Here is a 19,672-nt window from a genome sequence, read left to right as displayed (position 1 = left end):
GAAAATTCCTTACCTGAGTCCAAAACAGTTGCTAAGAGCAATGGATGAATTATAAACGCCCTCCACGTATCCCCGATAATGACAATGATTCTAAATGATAAAAACTGTATTATCTTCAAATACTGTTACATTGCTGAAAATCATCATAGAAACTGCAGAACTAACAAAATTATTTAAGGTCCATAAACTAAAAATTTTTATTATTGGCATCCCATAATTATCACATGGCATTCTTTGTACTATCTTCAGACTGTCTACTATCACCCTACAGCTACACAAATGTTTAGGCAAAATTCCAGAGGACACTAAGTACAAACAACTCTACTCCTATAACTAGAAGCAGAACAAGGAAGCATAACGTCATGTTTAACATTTTTAATCACAGGCAAGAAGATGCCACAGCAGCCAACTGAAATCCAATACAGAAGAGGACCTTGTGACAGGCTAATGACACCAAGGGGGAAAAAATTCAGTACACGGCAAAAACAGTGACTTTGATCCGATGATTTTCTTTTCTTCATGTAAGCATACTGATTATACTATTATTATTATTATTATTATTATGTTATACATTTAACCATCTTTAAAAATTAAAGAGACTTTATCCTTAATGTTGAGCAAGAAATTGACCAGTGGAAATGCAAGCATATCACTTACTAATATCAGATTTTTTTAGTACACAATGAGGTTTTTTCATCTTTAAAACAATTGTAAAGCACTAAAAAAAAAAGCCAAGGGGAGTGGGAGGAGGAGGAGGAGGACCAGCCCTGCCAGATCTTATGACATATCATCGGGCCTTAATAATTAAAACAGTAGGGTCCTGGTGGTGCGTTAGCTGAGAGACCAAATAGTGGAGCAGAATACAAAGTCTCAAAATAGACTGAAATACATGTGGAACCTTATATGATAAAAGTGGCATCTCAAATCACTGAGGCAAAGATGTACTTTTTAACAAGTGGAGCTCAGCCAACTGGTTAGACATTCAAAAAAGGATAAAAGTAGATCCATACCTCACACCATACATAAGAATAAGCTCCAAATGGATCAAGAATCCAAACATTTAAAAAAATGAACCCATGAAAGAACTAAAAGAAAACATGGGTGAATTCCTCTTTAACCTGGCATAGAGAAAGACTTTCTATCACTCAAAATCTAGAGTGAACAGAAGAAAAGACTGATAATTTTCACTGTATTAAAAAAATTTTTTTTAACTTCTACATTAAAAGAAACACCAAAAAAACAAAGTCAAAAGACAACTCAGAGACTGATGAGAAGTATCTGTAACTTTTATCATAGATAAAACTATACTATATTATATATAATACAAAGAACTCTGAAACATTAACGGGGAAAGATTAAACCCAAGAGAAGATGGAGCAAAAGAGTTGAACAGACAATTCACAAAAGAAGATATAAAAATGCCCTTATATAAATGAAAAGATTTTCAATTTCACTAATGATACAGTAAGAACCCATGAGTCTATGCTGATATAAACAAATAAGAAGGAAAAACTCTTCCTTACAGTAGAAACCACCAGTGAATACAGAAGCACTGATGAAATTAGGAAATCGCCATTTTGACAACCATCATAACAACTGATTCAGGCAAATACTAAATACTAAAACTAGTGGGCGGGACTTCCCTGGTGGTCCAGTGGTTAAGACTCTGCACTCCTAATGCAGGGGCCCTGGGTTCAATCCCTGCTCAGGGAACTAGATCCCGCGTGCCGCAACTAAGACCCAGCACAGCCAAAACTAGTGGGTAAAAATTTGAGAAGCATTGGGATAGTTACTAAGCTTCAAAGTATCTAATCAAAAAAGGCAAAACACAGTAACTTTACAGAGAAGAAACCTAGCAGACAACTCCTTAATCATCAATGTTAACACTGTCAGTGATAAACTAATTGCAGCACATGCTCATGATATGATACAGAGAACGGCTCAATGTCCCTTCAGGGTGGGTTCCTGCCAAAAGTGCATAACCTGAATCCAATCATGAGTAAACACCACACAAACCCAAATTGCAGGACGTTCTACAAAAAGTCGGCCTGTACTTCTCAAAAATGCCAATGTTGTGAAATACAAGGGAAGACTATGGACTTCCGGGTTATAGGAAACGGGAGACCGCTGAGCACAACACGTGAACTTGGATTTCCTTTCACTATAAAGTACATTATTAGGATAATGGACCAAAACAAATACCAATAAGGTATGTAACTGAGTAACAGTATTGCTTCAATGTTAACTTCCTAATTTTGAGAATTATACTATGGTGACATAAAAGAAATTCTTGTTTTTAGTAAATTTACACTGACGTATTTAAGGGTAAAGGGACACCAGGTGTACAATATACTCTTCAGGAAAAAAAAAAAAGAGAGAGAAGAAGGGATAAAGTACATGTGATAAATGCTAACATTTGGAGAATCTAGGTGAAGGGTATGCACAAATGTTTTCTACTATTCCTGCAACTTTTCCTATAAGTCTAAAACTGTGAACATTTTTTAAAAAATTAAACAATTATGCACCAAACAACACAGGTGAAATTTCAACACTTTACAACTTTTTCCAGTGTGAGGCTATTTACAACCACTGTTTTCTTTCTAGTGCTTTGTAGTTAAAGTCTAGCTTTGATATTGTCTTCTTCTCACTGGAGGAAAAGAAACACCTCTTCTATTACAGATGAGGTAGCACTTATGAGACAGTAATACAGTAACTCACAGCGCTCAAAAATTAAATGCTTCTCACTTCCACTATAATAGAAGCTCTCATTTGACATGACTGAAATCCAGCACTTGATCACTCAGTCTACCAACTTGATGGTATTTCTTTAATAACTTGGTTTTATTAAATCTTTCCAAAGCCTTCAATTTAGTTTTTTAAAAAAACAACAAATCCTACTTTGCAAGTTTACAAAACATCCAATTGAATCGCATGATTAAAGGTATAAGTGGCATAAACAGTTTTGGAAACACAAAAACTGTAAGCAAAACTCTCAACTACAGGGAGCAGAAGTACTCAGAAGTATCTGAGAAGAGCCAACCAGCCACAAGAGCCAGCGAGCTTGGGGCAGTCAACAAATTTTTCAGAGGAAAGAAGGAGCATTAATTAACTGAGGGAGTTAGTTGAGAGACTTTCTAATGCATTTGCAAGGTACCCCAAAGTTCAAAGACTAATACTAATTTGGAGTTTTATTTCACACAGCAACTCATATCAAGTGGTTATTAAAACTGTGTTTCTTTGTGAAAAATGGCCTTGTGAAAGATGCTGATGATGAAAGCCACATAAGAGCTTTACAAATTAATTTAAATAACAGAATCACAGGGGAAAGCATTTACATTTTCTCAGTGTAACTTAACTGCATTTTATGAACAGAAGTATATTCCATGATGATATCTGACAATGTTGCCACACACAAAAAAATCCCAGTACCAAAGTTTTAATTACTATCTCCAATCTATAGTCACACTTTTATCTATTTGAACAATATTCAATAACCAATAAGTGAAAGGCTCCATCTGTCTTAGTTTATATTTTTCAAACACCCAGGAAAACATAATTAAATTGTAATACTTTACGATAACAGTTGCATAAATTTCTATAAAACTGAAATCTATTTTTAGCCGTTTTAAGCATATAAACTTTCAATAATAGTAAAAAATAATATTTATTGAGTTCACAGTTGTCGGACTGACTGTTCTAAGTAGTATCTTACAAGTATTAACTCATTTAAGCTTTCCAATAACTCCATGAAGTTATAATTATTATTCCCATTTTAAGGTGAGGATTCTAAGGCACAAACAGGTTAAAGAAACTTGACCAGCAAATAAATAATAGAGTCAGGAATCAAGTCCAAGCAATGTGTGTTACCAAAATCCAGGCCAAGAAACCGCTCCAAGAGAAAAAATGCCTTTTTAAAATCACTGCTTTTGTTGAGTGGCATAAATTATGTGGTCTTTGGTCTCATGCTATAGCAATCTTTGGATGGATGATTGGATGGATGGATGAACGGCTGAACGGATTATCTGTGTTCTGGGTTATGCTATTACACACATTTAAACCCCTCTACTATTTTGCTATTAAACAATGGACAAACAATAAAACAAAACGAAACAAATAAAGTAAAACAGTGGACAAACAGAACACTAAGATAAAGGAATCAGAAAACGGGCCAGCAAAGGATGGATCTAAGTCAGCGTTGCCTTTTTTTTTTAAGTACTAATAATTAATCTAAAATAAAGGTTTTCATAATTCAAAAAGAGCCATGTACCACAATGTTCATTGCAGCTCTATTTACAATAGCCAGGACATGGAAGCAACCTAAGTGTCCATCGACAGATGAATGGATAAAGAAGATGTGGCACATATATACAGTGGAATATTACTCAGCCATAAAAAGAAACAAAATTGAGTTATTTGTAGTGAGGTGGATGGACCTAGAGTCTGTCATACAGAGTGAAGTAAGTCAGAAAGAGAAAAACAAATACTGTATGCTAACACATATATATGGAGTCTAAAAAAAAAAAAATGGTTCTGATGAACCTAGGGGCAGGACAGGAATAAAGGCGCAGACGTAGAGAATGGACTTGAGGACACGGGGAGGGGGAAAGGTAAGCTGGGACGAAGTGAGAGAGAAGCATTGACATATATACACTACCAAGTGTGAAATAGATAGCTAGTGGGAAGCAGCCGCATAGCACAGGGAGATCAGCTCGGTGGTTTGTCCACCTAGAGGGGTGGGATAGAGAGGGTGGGAGGGAGACGCAAGAGGGAGGGGATATGGGGATATAAGTATACATATAGCTGATTCACTTTGTTATACAGCAGAAACTAACACAACATTGTAAAGCAATTATATTCCAATAAAGATGTTAAAAATAAATAAAGGTTTTGCCTTCTATTTATTTGAAGAGAGCTGCAAAAGTGCAAAACTAACATAAACAATTCCACCTAGCAAAACATAACAAAGCTCAGGGGAAAAATAATACATGTTTAATGGTAACAAAGATTTCTCATGAAAACTATAGCAAAAAATAATAATATATAATACCTAACTGCCAAAAGGGACTTTAAGACACTCTTCCCAACTAAAATTAGAAATGTTTATGCTCTAATTAAATAACACATAAAGCTAAGTTGACATCTGCCAATTATTTCAAGTATTCCTGGCCAGTTCTGTCCTCAGGAAAACTCTGTTCTCTGATGCAAAAAGGACCACACTTCTTAAGAAAAGAATTGTTTTCAGCAAAAAATCAGAACATATAATAGGAAACAAGTGTTTGTTCTTTACTAAGTACTAATGGCAAGTCAAATGGTTTAATAAGCAAGTAAGAGGTACCTTAAGAGGTATCAATTTTCAGCAAAATAAATAAAATAAAAAATAAAAAAATAAATCAAACTTTTCCCCTTCATAATCAGTAAGGATTATCATTAAATAGAAGATTATTTTCCTGGTCTTTTAAAAATCACTTGACCATGGAGAACCAGGAGAGCTGTAAGGTAATACAGTTTAATTTATGTCAGTGTACTCACACTCCCACCCCAGGACAATGCCATATATAATAATATCAAAAGAGGCCCTTGGGGAAGCACAAGGTAACAGCCCTGAGTACCTGAAGAGAACACACTTTAAAATTATAATTGTTTTAAATTCTGCTATAGGGTCAAGAGGAAAATATATTACCTGTATATCAGGGTAGTCAGAGATCAGAGCCCCTTCCTTGTTGTAGGTATAAACTACAAAATCTTTGGGTAAAAGGTCCCTGCAAGAGGAATAAAACACACCATTTAAAATTATTTTATCTATTTGCAACTAAGGACACAACTTATAAGGCATTATTTCCAGAAGAGATGAGCAGGAATAAAAACTTTCACCTGATAAATTGTTATTCAAAGAAGGAGCTACCGTAAAACTAAAAGCTCATGAAGGGACTTGCATCTGAAATCATGCGCATTACTCCCTCAGAAAGAATGGTAACGCTGCACACTTGTTCTCACGGTCATAAAATGCTGGTTGCATAAAAAAATACGTAACATCCTTAAAGTTTTCTGATACATCTCATAGGAAAAGTATAAATTAGGTTATATAGTACATCATATTTCTAGAAGAAAATAAATGATTTTACCCTCTTTTAAATGTCCTATATAAAGAAGCAGCACTCCTTTCCTTGACCTCCTAAGTATGGGGGCAAAATCTGTGTCAGCTGTTGGAGGAAACAATCATTGCTGATTCCTGAAGCTTCCTTCCATGTTAAGGTAGACTGATAGTGGAAACCACACGTGCAAAATAGGGTTAGCTTTGTCAACGAAAATATATCCAATGATGCTTGTTGAAGGTGGTAAGGCAGACTTTATTATTGACATAGGTATAGGGACCACCGCAAAGGGATTTTACAGGGCGGTGGGGAGAAAGACCAGGCTCAGATCCAAATACAGCATGGGGAAGTGGGAATTTAAAACCAAGGAGCATGGTGAGGGTCAGTGGATGGAAAATTACTAAGAGGAAACAACAGGGGTGAGGGGCATTCTGACTAAACCAACCTAACAGATTCTTGCTGAGGACAGGCCAGGATGATCAGACATCACTGGGCGGGGAAGGGGAGTAGAAGATAAAGAACCTGATCAGACATCCAGAGTGATCAGATATGGTGGGGAGGGGGAAGTTCTTGCTAAAACTAGATTTTACAACAAACTACACTGATGGACCTAGGAGAAGGTTCAGGAACCTGACTAAAGTTTGGTCAAGCAAAGAATCTTTGTCAGTCTCCCTTCTTGTTCAAGGAAAGAAAAGACATTCTTCTTTCCTCTGAATAATACAAGTCCATTTCCTCATTCAGTTGTCTTTTGTTCATTACAGAGCAGCTGAATCATCTATTGGAACCTGACAGTAGAGGATATTTGCTGGGTGGTGCTAGCAGTCAGGCATTTAATGAGGGGTGTTGCTATGAAAAATAAAAGAAAAACAAAGATTACTAGTTAGAAACCCAGTTTCTGAGTCCAGGAGGAAGCCATCAAGATTTTTTAGACTTGAGCTTGGAGCATCTTCAGGTGTTAGACTGAGGTTGGCACTGGCCACCTGACACATTTTCCTAGTTTGCAGTTTGAATGTCACTGGTGATAGCATCAGGTATTCTGATGAATTTCCTGAGCGGTCCACACAGCAGGAGGCATGAAGCTTGCCCATACATGATCTATTGTAATCATTTTTTTTTGAAGTTTCTATCAAGTCTTCCAGCTGCAGAGTTACAGAGTTTCAGGAAAAGGGCAGTTTTAGTTGTCAATGATTCCGAATCAGAAAGGACAAAAATTGGAAATGTTAACTTAGAGAGTTGTAGCCAGATACTGGAGGAAACTAGAAGAATTCAGGATTTGGTAAAGCTGGCAAAATGTTCAAGATGAAAGCAGCAACAGTTCACTATAGTTTTCCATTGAAACAACAAAAAAAGCACATTCTCTCTACAGTCACCCCCATTTCCGTGAAAGATAAAGTAAGACTAATTTGTTTGCAAGGAAGTTTGGTCTCATTAAACTTGGCCTGGTTATTTACATAAGTACAGCAAAAATAGTGATTGACCACATAGTACCTTGTGTGAGTTTGCTTTGCTGGAGCATTGCCTCTCAAGGCTAAGAAGCCAAGTCAAGAACTTGCCACCAGATCTGACTGCAATACCTATAGATTTGGGTGAATTCCTCTCTTCTGAAGGTCCCCCAAATATCCTGAGGTTCCTGGGCCTGCCAGAAGTGACCTTCCTTACTCACCTGTAAGGCAGGAAGCCCTGTAAGCCAGGAACAGGATGGTTCTTCCAAGGGGAGCTGTATAAACATTGCCTTCTTAAAGTCAACCTTAGTTCCTTAGAGCTATCTGGTCATATCTGATTCAGTACACGTCATTCCCAAATATGACATTACAATCAAAGCCTTGGTAATATAAGCAAGGTTTCCAATTGCTTTGTGTTACAAGGAGGATAGATTTTGACTGAACTTATGCAAATAACTATACTGCCGGTGAATATAAGATGTGTTAACACTTCAAATAAACCTGATTAGTTCAACAACTCTCTTTTTATAAGGAGAGAGACAAATCCTTTGAGGCTTTCCAAGGGCCGTTTTGGAAATATCAAAGTTAGTTTGGGGTCAAAGAGACTCCACTTAGAATTTGATTTGGGGAAATTGTCAAAAATGCCAAAAGGTTTGAACCCTTGACTAAATTGGATCACAGGTGTCACTGTGAAACAACACTTAGCTGTCCATTTAACCAAAGTCACAATTTAAAGATTTCAAGGCAAATACAGAAAGTTACACAGTTACTAAAAAAAACAAAAAACAAACTCTTAGCTCTCTTAATATTGAGAAGATCTGGTTTTCTTAAATAATCAAAGACCTGATAAACACATGACACATAGGAAATTATCTTAAAACACAAAATCTTATCTTCCCAAGCTGATTACTTAAATGGAAAGAAAAACAACCTTTTTTACCATTTCCTATTAAGAGGAAACCAATAATCTAAGAAAACCTTGTGTTTTAACAGAGAAAGAAAACCAAATTTTGGTTTTGTATCAGTGTACTATTAATACTAAGGCAAATTAAACAAACAAACAAACCAAAAAACCTTACAAATAAATCCATCCAATATTAGCCAGTTTTGACCACACAAGGAAAGATTCCTTTTCCAAGGTCCCTTTTCCACAAACTTTCTTTAGAAATTTTCTTACATCACTCAGTTTTTGTCCTACATTTTTCTTCTTTCTCATTCTAGAACAACCATTCATTCTACTTTGGGACCAAATTATTCTCTTACCCTTAGCAAAACATATCTTTCATACCCTTCCTTATCAAAAATACACCTTATATTTTCCTTGCATACAGTTTGTTTTCTTTATCCTTATTATTCCTGGTAGTTTCATTTATTTATAGTGATTAGATTTTTTAATCATTAGTAACTCTAATTTTCAGTAAAAACTAGGAAAACTGTCTGCTACATACTATCATTCTGTAATAATATAGTTAGTATAATGTAGTCAATACATTATTTCATAATTTCTAGACATTTGTCTTTTTCACAATACAATTCCTCATGCTTACTAACAGACCCAAATATATTTAGCTTCTCTATACCATATGAAAACAAGATGCCAAAAGTAAATAAAATTAAATTTCTCTTCAGCAATTAATATTTCAATATTTTATCTCATTTGGAAATTATGTAGTCAATGATTATCCATCTTTGACTTAACTTCGTATAGCTTTAAGGTTTCAAGTTATGAAAAAAAATTTTGAAACTATTTTTCAGGAGGCATAAAACATAATTACCATTGAAAAGTTCATTTATAAACTTTTATTCCACTTACATCTATTTAATTTACTTGTTCTGAACATTTATACTTGAATTACTCATGAAAATTTCATGAGCCATTAATTAAACAAAGCTAGCCATCCATCATCTTAAGTTGTTTTTCTTGTTGACAAGTCATGCAAGTATCAAAAAAAAAAAAAAATCACAAAAGCGAAGAACAAAAAATTATATATTTATGGTTCTTTCCTCTTTTTTTTTAACTGCCATGCTTGACATCAAGCAATTCCTTTTTATTATACATTTTGTTATAAGGGTTGATTTATAATTTATAATCTTAAATATCTGGTAGAGATAACATAAGCTTGTTTGAATAGTAAACATAGGTGGAAAAAATTGCATATCTGCATTACATATTTAAAGCCGACAACCCTGAAGTTGTCAGTTTATCAACAACTGTATCAACAATATAAGAACTAGCAAAAAAGATTATTCAAGGTCATGTGAACTTAAAAAAAACTTGGGTTAGTTTCTGTATTCCTGAGAGTTTTAAGAAAATAATTTATCTAAGTGCTCATTTATCTCTAAACCAATTTGAATAGAACTCTTTAAGGGATTTTATGAATTAATGTGATAACACCATCCAGAGGTAGGAAACTATCACACACCTATAACATATATATATATAGAAATACATAAACATACAGACGCAAATAGAGAACTTAGAGTTTTCATTTTAAAATTTTAGCCATGAGTCAGTAAAACAGCAATACAATCTCATTTGTTTATCTCCACTTCGTATTTTCATCTGAATTGTTTCTGGCAAATAAAACAAGTTAAGGTCACCTGCCTACCAATACTTCTGGAGGAGACTTTTAAGATTTTCTTTTGCCATGATATGTAATCTTCCTTTGCTGTGGTCTAAATTTTAGGCAACAGACTGAAGAGACATCTAACTGCTGTCTGGATGTTTCCAAAGCCCATATGAGTGGACAAATCATTCAGTTCTGTTTCCAAATAGCCTTTTGTTCTTCTTTTCAGACTCAAGTAGTTGCTTTCAAGGCTACCTGAGTTTCTTGAGAGCCCCCGATGGACGGCAAGGGACAAAAATGGAAGTGACTGTGGGGAGCTGAGGGGCTGCAGTGGGAGCGGAAAGTCTGCCGGCTGTGGACAGAGGGATGGAGGAGGTGGCGGTTTGAAGTGGGACATATCAAAGGATCCAAGGGAACTGGGGTGAAGACTGATGGTGGTAAGAGGAGGACGGAGGAGCAGAAGCAACAGGGAGGGAGCAGCATTAGAGCAGTCAACCTGGGGAGATCTCAAGTTTCCAAAAGACGCCAACAAAGTTCCAAATTATCCTCAGCAAAACATGCCAACAAGAAAGGAAGCAGACAGAGCTGGCACAGCAGAGAGTCAGCAGGATGTGAGAAGAAGTGGTTTACTTGGCTGAGAAGTTCCAATGGGGAGAAGCCAGATCCAAAAGAGAGAACAGAGAGACTTCACACAGAGTCAGGAAGCAAGGAGTTCCAGCCCAGGACATCAGGGAATAATCCCCATTCAGAACATGGAGCCAGGAGGACCTTCCAGCCCAGGAGGTACCTGTCGAAAGAAGCCTGGGTCTCTAACCCAACTTCAGAGGGTATACTCAAAACCGTAAAAATCAAGTCAGATTCAACAGATGCTTGTCTGGAGCAATGGTTCAGGAGTCAGAGTCACCAATGGATCCCCGATCAGTCAGTCAGGACTGAAGACAAGGGCTTCAAGGTGCATACTTAGGGTCCAGAGTGAGAGGTCGGGGGGTCCAGTGATGAATCTGATCCTATACGAGTCATGGCGCCATGACTGTCAAAGAAAAAAAATATTCAGTGACACATGTTAAAGATGGTGAGGCCAAGCTTATTCAGGACCACTGCAATAGGTATGGGGACACTGCAATGGGATTTTACAGCGGGGGACAGAGACCAGGCTCAACTCCAAGCACAGCACGGGCAGGCGGGAACTTGTACCCAGTGAGCAGGGTGGGGGTCAGTGGATGGAAAATTACTAAGATGAAACACCGCGGTGAAGGAAGCTCTGGCTAAACCGACTAACGGATTCTTACTGAAGACGGGCCACGGTGATCAGACATCACCCGAGGGGATGGTGGAAGATGAGGAATTTGATCAGATATTGAGGGTGGAGGGTTCTTGCTAAACTCACTTAGCAGGGTTCCGGCTAAAACTGGATTTTCCAAGGAAGTGTAGAGATGGACCCAGGAGAAAGTTCAGTAGCCTGACCAAAGTCTGGTCAAGCAAAGAACCTGTGTCATTTGCAGCAGCAATGGAGCAGCAGTATATTTATCTCCAAGGCTTACGGACAAGTCAGGGATGCAGGGTGCCAGCTAGTGGTTTACGATGTGACCCTTAACATTCTAAACTCCAGGTTCAGACTGTCTAGACTGTTTAAGAGATGGAGAGATCGATGGTTTACATGCTGTTTAATCAGTTACACAGCCTGACTTTAGCCACGTGACCAGTATAGTATAAAAGACCCCCTCGGTAAACGTGTGCCTGGGCTACCCTGAAAAGATGATGCTTCAGTCATATCTCAGTGGTTTGTAATCTGAAGACAAAGCACATCTGTGCAACTGAGAAAGGACCCTGGGGGGCTCTGTCTGGAACTATTCAAACCCCTTGATGATCTCCTCTGCTTTCTTTGTCCTGATGTCCTGTACCCTTTACCTTTATGAAAGTCTCCTTGAGTGAGCTTGGGAGTAGCCCGTGGAGTTTTGAGTCCTTTCCATTATCCAACCCTGTTCAGTCACCGCCCTGTCTCTCCCCTCTCTCTCCCCAACACATACACACTCTTTGCTCCCTCTGGTGGTGAATTTAAAAAGAATAAACTGGAGATGGTACTTGGCTTTGCTCTGCCCTTCCTCTTCCTTGCAAGTCACTGCCTGCCAGTGGGACCACAGATTCTGCCACGCTCCTCCAGGAGCAGGCCTGCCACCGTGCAGGCTGACGTGAGTGGCTGAATCTGCCTAACCCGGGGTTCAGGACGGGCAGGTCCATCAGGCTCTCATTCTATGGTAAATCCTCTAACCCAGCCCTTATCAATAATAAAAGCGGTATTTTGACCTCCTATCTAACTCACCCTTTTAGTTTATGTTTAAAGTTGTTGAGCACAGGCAGAGAAAAGGTGTGCTATCTTCTGCCCCACAACCCCCAGTCCCTGCCAAATAACCCAACAGAAGTAATTATGTCCACCCCTCTGCAAGGAGGCGTCATATCTTTCAGCAAGGGATTCATGACCAAAAAAGGTTAAGACTGCCATTGTAGAGGCCCTGGGAGGAAAACAATAAGCATTCACTCAAACAGAGTACCCCCTTCATTGATAGCCATAATAACAGGCTATCTACCCTAACTCTTTTTCGCTAGTGATCATTAGCTTTGATGACTGCCTTTCAAAGACATTCAAAGACCTGGCCCCTCTTAACAAATGCCTGGAAAAGTACATTTGCCCACTAATTCGAGAAGCATAGGGGGGACCTTCAAGATGGCAGAGGAGTAAAACGAGATCACCTTCCTCCCCACAAATACATCAGAAATACGTCTACATGTGGAACAAGTCCTACAGAACACATACTGAATGCTGGCCGAAGACCTCAGACTTCCCAAAAGGCAAGAAACTCCCCACGTACCTGGGTAGGGCAAAAGAAAAAAGGAAAAACAGAGACAAAAGAATAGGGATGGGACCTGCACCTCTGGGAGGGAGCTGTGAAGGAGGAAAGGTTTCCACACACTAGGAAGCCTCTTCACTGGTGGAGATGAAGCTTCAGAGCCACGGAGGAGAGTGCAGCAACAGGGGTGTAGAGGGCAAAGCGGAGAGATTCACGCACAGAGGATCAGTGCCGACCAGCACTCACCAGCCCAAGAGGCTTGTCTGCTCACCTGCCAGAGCAGGTTGGGGCTGGGAGCTGAGGCTCGGGCTTCAGAGGTCAGATCCCAGGGACAGGACTGGGGCTGGCTGTGTGAACACAGCCTGAAGGGGGCTACTGCACCACAGCTAGCCGGGAGGGAGTCCGGGAAAAGGTCTGGACCTGCCTAAGAGGCAAGAGACCATTGTTTCAGGGTGCGCGAGGAGAGGGGATTCAGGGCACTGCCTAAACGAGCTCCAGAGACGGGCGCGAGCCGCGGCTATCAGTACGGACCCCAGAGATGGGCATAAAATGCTAACGCTGCTGCTGCAGCCACCAAGAAACCTGTGTGCGAGCGCAGGTCACTCTCCACACCGCCCCTCCTGGGAGCCTGTGCAGTCCGCCACTGCCAGGGTCCCATGATCCAGGGACAACTTCCCCAGGAGAACACACGGCGTGCCCCAGGCTGTTGCAACATCACGTCGGCCTCTGCCACCGCAGGCTCGCCCCGTATTCCAATTATAACTACCGTACCCCTCCCACCCCCCGGCCTGAATGAGCAAGAGCCCCCTAAACAGCCGCTGCTTTAACCCCCTCCTGACTGGGTGGGAACAGATGCCTCGGGGCGACCTACACGCAGAGGTGGGGCCAAAACCAAAGCTGAACCCCAGGAGCTGTGTGAACAAAGAAGAGAAAGGGAAATTTCTCCCAGCAGCCTCAGGAACAGCAGATTAAATCCCCACAATCAACTTGATATACCCTGCATCTGTGGAATACCTGAATAGACAATGAATCATCCCAAAATTGTGGCAGTGGACTTTGGAAGCAACTGTAGACTTGAGGTTTGCTGTCTGCAACTGATTTGTTTCCGATTTTTATGTTTATCTTAGCTTAGTGTTTAGCACTTGTTATCATAGGTGAATTTGTTTATTCGTTTGGTTGCTCTTTTCTTTTTTTTTAAACTATTATTATTTTTTATAATAATTTTAAAAAATTATTATTTTGTTTTCCTCCCTTTTCTTCTCAGCCGTGTGGCTGACAGGGTCTTGGTGCTCCAGCCTGATGTCAGGCCTGAGTCTCTGGGTGGGAGAGCCAAATTCAGGACACTGAACCACAAGAGACCTCCTGGCCCCACATAATATCAATTGGCAAGAGCTCTCCCAGAGATCTCCATCTCAATGCTACAGCCCAGCTCCACCCAACAGCCAGTAAACTCCAGTGCTGGACGCCCCATGCCAAACAACTAGCAAGACAGGAACACAACCCCACCCATTAGCAGAGAGGCTGCCTAAAATCATATTAAGTTCACAGACACCCCAAAGCACACCACCAGATGCAGACCTGCCCACCAGAAAGACAAGATCCAGCCCCACCCACCAGAACACAGGCACCAGTCCGCTCCACCAGGAAGCTTACACAACCCACTGAACCAACCTCACCCACTGGGGACAGGAAACAAAAACAACAGGAACTATGAGCCTGGAGCCTGAAAAAAGGAGACCCCAAACACAGTAAGTTAAACAAAATGAGAAGACAGAGAAATGAGCAGCAGATGAAGGAGCAAGGTAAAACCCACCAGACCAAACAAATGAAGAGGAAATAGGAAGTCTACCTGAAAAAGAGTTCAGAATAATGATAGTAAAGATGATCCAAAGTCTTAGAAATAGAATGGACAAAATACAATAAACATTTAACAAGGACCTAGAAGAACTAAAGAGCAAACAAACAATGATGAACAACACAATAAATGAATTTAAAAATTCTCTACAAGGAATCAATAGTAGAATAACTGAGGCAGAAGAAAGGATAAGTGACCTGGAAGATAATATAGTGGAAATAAATGCCACAGAGCAGAATAAAGAAAAAAGAATGAAAAGAAATGAGGACAGTCTCAGAGATGTCTGAGACAACATTAAAGGCACCAACATTCGAATTATAGCGGTCCCAGAAGAAAAAGAGAAAAAGAAAGGGTCTGAGAAAATATTTGAAGACATTATAGTTGAAAACTTCCTTAACGTGGGAAAGGAAATATGCAATCAAGTCCAGGAAGCACAGAAAGTCCCATACAGGGTAAATCCAAGGAGAAACACGCCAAGACACATATTAATCACACTATCAAAAATTAAATACAAAGAAAAAATATTAAAAACAGCAAGGGAAAAGCAACAAATAACATACAAGGGAATCCCATAAGGTTAACAGCTGATCTTTAGCAGAAATTCTGCAAGTCAGAAGGGACGGGCAGGACATACTTAAAGTGATGAAAGGTAAAAACCTACAACCAAGATTACTCTACCCAGCAAGGATCTCATTCAGATTCGACGAACAAATTAAAACCTTTACAGACAAACAAAAGCTAAGAGTATTCAGCACCACCAAAACAACTTTACAACAAATGCTAAAGGAACTTCTCTAGGCAGGAAACACAAGAGAAGGAAAAGACCTACAAAAACAAACCCAAAACAATTAAGAAAATGATAATAGGAACATACATATCAATAATTACCTTAAATGTAAATGGATTAAATGCTCCAACCAAAAGACATAAACTGGCTTAATGGATACAAAAACAAGACCCGTATATATGCTGTCTACAAGATACCCACTTCAGACCTAGGGACACATACTGACTGAAAGGGAGGGGATGGAAAAACATATTCCATGCAAATGGAAATCAAAAGAAAGCTGGAGTAGCAATTCTCATATCAGACAAAATAGACTTTAAAATACAGACTATTACAAGAGACAAAGAAGGACACTACATAATGATCAAGGGATCAATCCAAGAAGAAGATATAACAATTGTCAATATTTATGCACCCAGCTTAGGAGCACCTCAATGCATAAGGCAAATGCTAGTGGCCATAAAAGGGGAAATCGACAGTAACACAATAATAGTCGGAGACTTTAACACCCCACTTTCACCGATGGACAGATTATCCAAAATGAAAATAAATTAAGGAAACACAAACTTGAAATGACACATTAAACAAGATGGACTTACTTGATATTTATAGGACATTCCATCCAGCAAAAACAGAATACACTTTCTTCTCAAGTGCTCATAGAACATTCTCCAGGATAAATCATATCTTGGGTCACAAATCAACCCTTGGTAAATGTAAGAAAATTGAAATCGTATCAACTATCTTTTCCGACCACAAAGCTATGAGACTAGATATCAATTAGAGGAAAAAATATGTAAAAAATACAAGCACATGGAGGCTAAACAATACACTACTAAATAACCAAGAGATCACTGAATAAATCAAAGAGGAAATCAAAAAATACCTAGAAACAAATGACAATGAAAACACAATGACCCAAAACCTATGGGATGCAGCAAAAGCAGTTCAAGAGGGAAGTTTATAGCAATACAATCCTACCTCAAGAAACAAGAAACGCCTCAAATAAACAACCTAACTTTACACCTAAAACATTTAGAGAAAGAAGAACAAAAAAAATCCCAAAGTTAGCAAAAGGAAAGAAATCATAAAGATCAGATGAGAAATAAACGAAAAAGAAATGAAGGAAATGACAGCAAAGATCAATAAAACTAAAAGCTGGTTCTTTGAGAAGATAAACAAAATTGATAAATCACTAGCCAGACTCACCAAGAAAAAAAGGGAGAAGACTCAAATCAATAGAGTTAGAAATGAAAAAGGAGAAGTAACAACAGATACTGCAGAAATACAAAGAATGTTGAGAGATTACTACAAGCAACTATATGCCAATAAAATGGACAACCTGGAAGAAATGGACAAATTCTTAGAAAAGCACAACCTTCTGAGACTGAACCAGGAAGAAACAGAAAATATAAACAGAACAATCACAAGCACTGAAATTGAAACTGTGATTAAAAATTTTCCAACAAACAAAAGCCCAGGACCAGATGCCTTCACAGGCAAATTGTATAAAACATTTAGAGAAAAGCTAACACCTATCCTTCTCAAACTCTTCCAAAATATAGCAGAGGGAGGAACACTCCCCAACTCATTCTACGAGGCCACCATCACCCTGATACTAAAACCAGATAAAGATGTCACAAAGAAAGAAAACTACAGGCCAATATCACTGATGAACATAGATGCAAAAATCCTCAGCAAAATACTAGCAAACAGAATCCAACAGAACATTAAAAGGATCCTATACCATGATCAAGTGGGGTTTATCCCAGGAATGCAAGGATACTTCAATATATGCAAATCAATCAATGTGATAAACCATATTAAGAAATTGAAGGAGAAAAACCATATGATCATCTCAATAGATGCAGAAAAAGCTTTCGACATAATTGAACACCCATTTATGATAAAAACCCTGCAGCAAGTAGGCATAGAGGTAACTTACCTCAACATAATAAAGGCCATATATGACAAACCCACAGCCAACATCGTTCTCAATGGTGAAAAACTGAAACCATTTCCTCTAAGAACAGGGACAAGACAAGGTTGTCCACTCTCACCACTATTATTCAACACAGTTTTGGAAGTTTTAGCCACAGCAATCAGAGACGAAAAAGAAATAAAAGGAATCCAAATCGGAAAGAAGAAGTAAAGTTATCACTATTTGCAGATGACATGATACTATACATAGAGAATCCTAAAGATGCTACCGGAAAACTACTAGAGCTAATCTATGAATTTGGTAAAGTAGCAGGATACAAAATTAATGCACAGAAATCTCCTGCATTCCTATACACTAATGATGAAAAATCTGAAAGAGAAATTAAGGAAACACTCGCATTTACCATTGCAACAAAAAGAATAAAACACCTAGGAATAAACCTACCTAAGGAGACAAAAGACCTGTATGCAGAAAACTATAAGACACTGATGAAAGAAATTAAAGATGATACAAACAGATGGAGAGGTATACCATGTTCTTGGATTGGAAGAATCAACACTGTGAAAATGACTCTACTACCCAAAGCAATCTACAGATTCAATGTAATCCCTATCAAACCACCAATGGCATTTTTCACAGAACTAGAACTAAAAATTTCACAATTTGTATGGAAACACAAAAGACCCCGAATAGCCAAAGCAATCTTGAGAGAGAAAAACAGAGCCAGAGGAATCAGGCTCCCTGACTTCAGACTATACTACAAAGCTACAGTATTCAAGACAGTATGGTTCTGGCACAAAAACAGAAATATAGATCAATGGAACAGGAAAGAAAGCCCAGAGATAAACCCACGCACATATGGTCACCTTATTTTTGATAAAGGAGGCAAGAATATACAATGGAGAAAAGACAGCCTCTTCAATAAGTGGTGCTGGGAAAAATGGACAGCTACATGTAAAAAATGAAATTAGAACACTTCCTAACACCATACACAAAAAATAAACTCAAAATGGATTAAAGACCTAAATGTAAGGCCAGACACTATAAAACCCTTAGAGGAAAACATAGGCAGAACACTCTATGACATAAATCACAGCAAGATCCTTTTTGACCCACCTTCTAGAGAAATGGAAATAAAAACAAAAATAAACAAATGGGACCTAACGAAACTTAAAAGCTTTTGCACAGCAAAGGAAACCATAAACAAGACGAAAAGACAACCCTCAGAACTGAAGAAAATATTTGCAAATGAAGCAACTGACAAAGGATTAATCTCCAAAATTTACAAGCAGCTCATGCAGCTCAATCAAAAAAACAAACAACCCAATCTAAAATGGGCAGAAGACCTAAATAGACATTTCTCCAAAGAAGATATACAGATTGCCAAAAAACACATGAAAGGATGCTCAACATCACTAATCATTAGAGAAAGGCAAATCAAAACTACAATGAGGTATCATCTCACACCGGTCAGAATGGCCATCATCAAAAAATCTACAAACAATAAGTGCTGGAGAGGGTGTGGAGAAAAGGGAACCCTCTTGCACTGTTAGTGGGAATGTAAATTGGTACAGCCACTATGGAGAACAGTATGGTGGTTCCTTAAAAAAACTAAAAATAGAACTACCATTCAACCCAGCAATCCCACTACTGGGCATATACCCTGAGAAATCCATAATTCAAAAAGAGTCATGTACCACAATGTTCATTGCAGCTCTATTTACAATAGTCAGGACATGGAAGCAACCTAAGTGTCCATCGACAGATGAATGGATAAAGAAGATGTGGCACATATATACAATGGAATATTACTCAGCCATAAAAGGAAATGAAATTGAGTTATTTGTAGTGAGGTGGATGGACCTAGAGTCTATCATACAGAGTGAAGTTAAGTCAGAAAGCAAAAAACAAATACCGTATGCTAATACATATATATATGGAATCTAAAAAAAAAAAAAAATGGTTCTGATGAACCTAGGGGCAGGACAGGAATAAAGACACAGACGTAGAGAATGGACTTGAGGACACGGGGTGTGGGAAGGGAAAGCTGGGACGAACTGTGAGAGAGGCATGGACTTTTATATATTACCAAATGTGAAACAGATAGCTAGTGGGAAGCAGCTGCATAGCACAGGGAGTTC

At 38.6% G+C, this 19,672-nt stretch overlaps 1 protein-coding gene across 2 annotated transcripts in view; it reads right to left on the bottom strand.

Annotated features, from left to right (window-relative positions):
• The window catches only part of ADAM9 (ADAM metallopeptidase domain 9), a 103,543-nt gene that overhangs the window by 69,887 nt on the left and 13,984 nt on the right, over positions 1 to 19,672 (bottom strand). For both annotated transcript variants that reach the window (XM_082374756.1, XM_082374757.1), the window contains exons 4-5: positions 5,681 to 5,759; positions 14 to 90 (exon numbers count right to left, since the gene is read on the bottom strand). In XM_082374756.1, coding sequence (XP_082230882.1) covers positions 14 to 90; positions 5,681 to 5,759 — 156 coding nt within the window. The remainder of the gene's footprint in view (positions 1 to 13; positions 91 to 5,680; positions 5,760 to 19,672) is intronic.

This window comes from Balaenoptera borealis (genome assembly GCF_965194805.1).
Source record: "Balaenoptera borealis genome assembly, chromosome: 21".
Lineage (NCBI taxonomy): Eukaryota > Metazoa > Chordata > Mammalia > Artiodactyla > Balaenopteridae > Balaenoptera > Balaenoptera borealis.
Note: the sequence above shows the minus strand (reverse complement) of the source record. Positions and strands in the feature narration are given on the sequence as shown.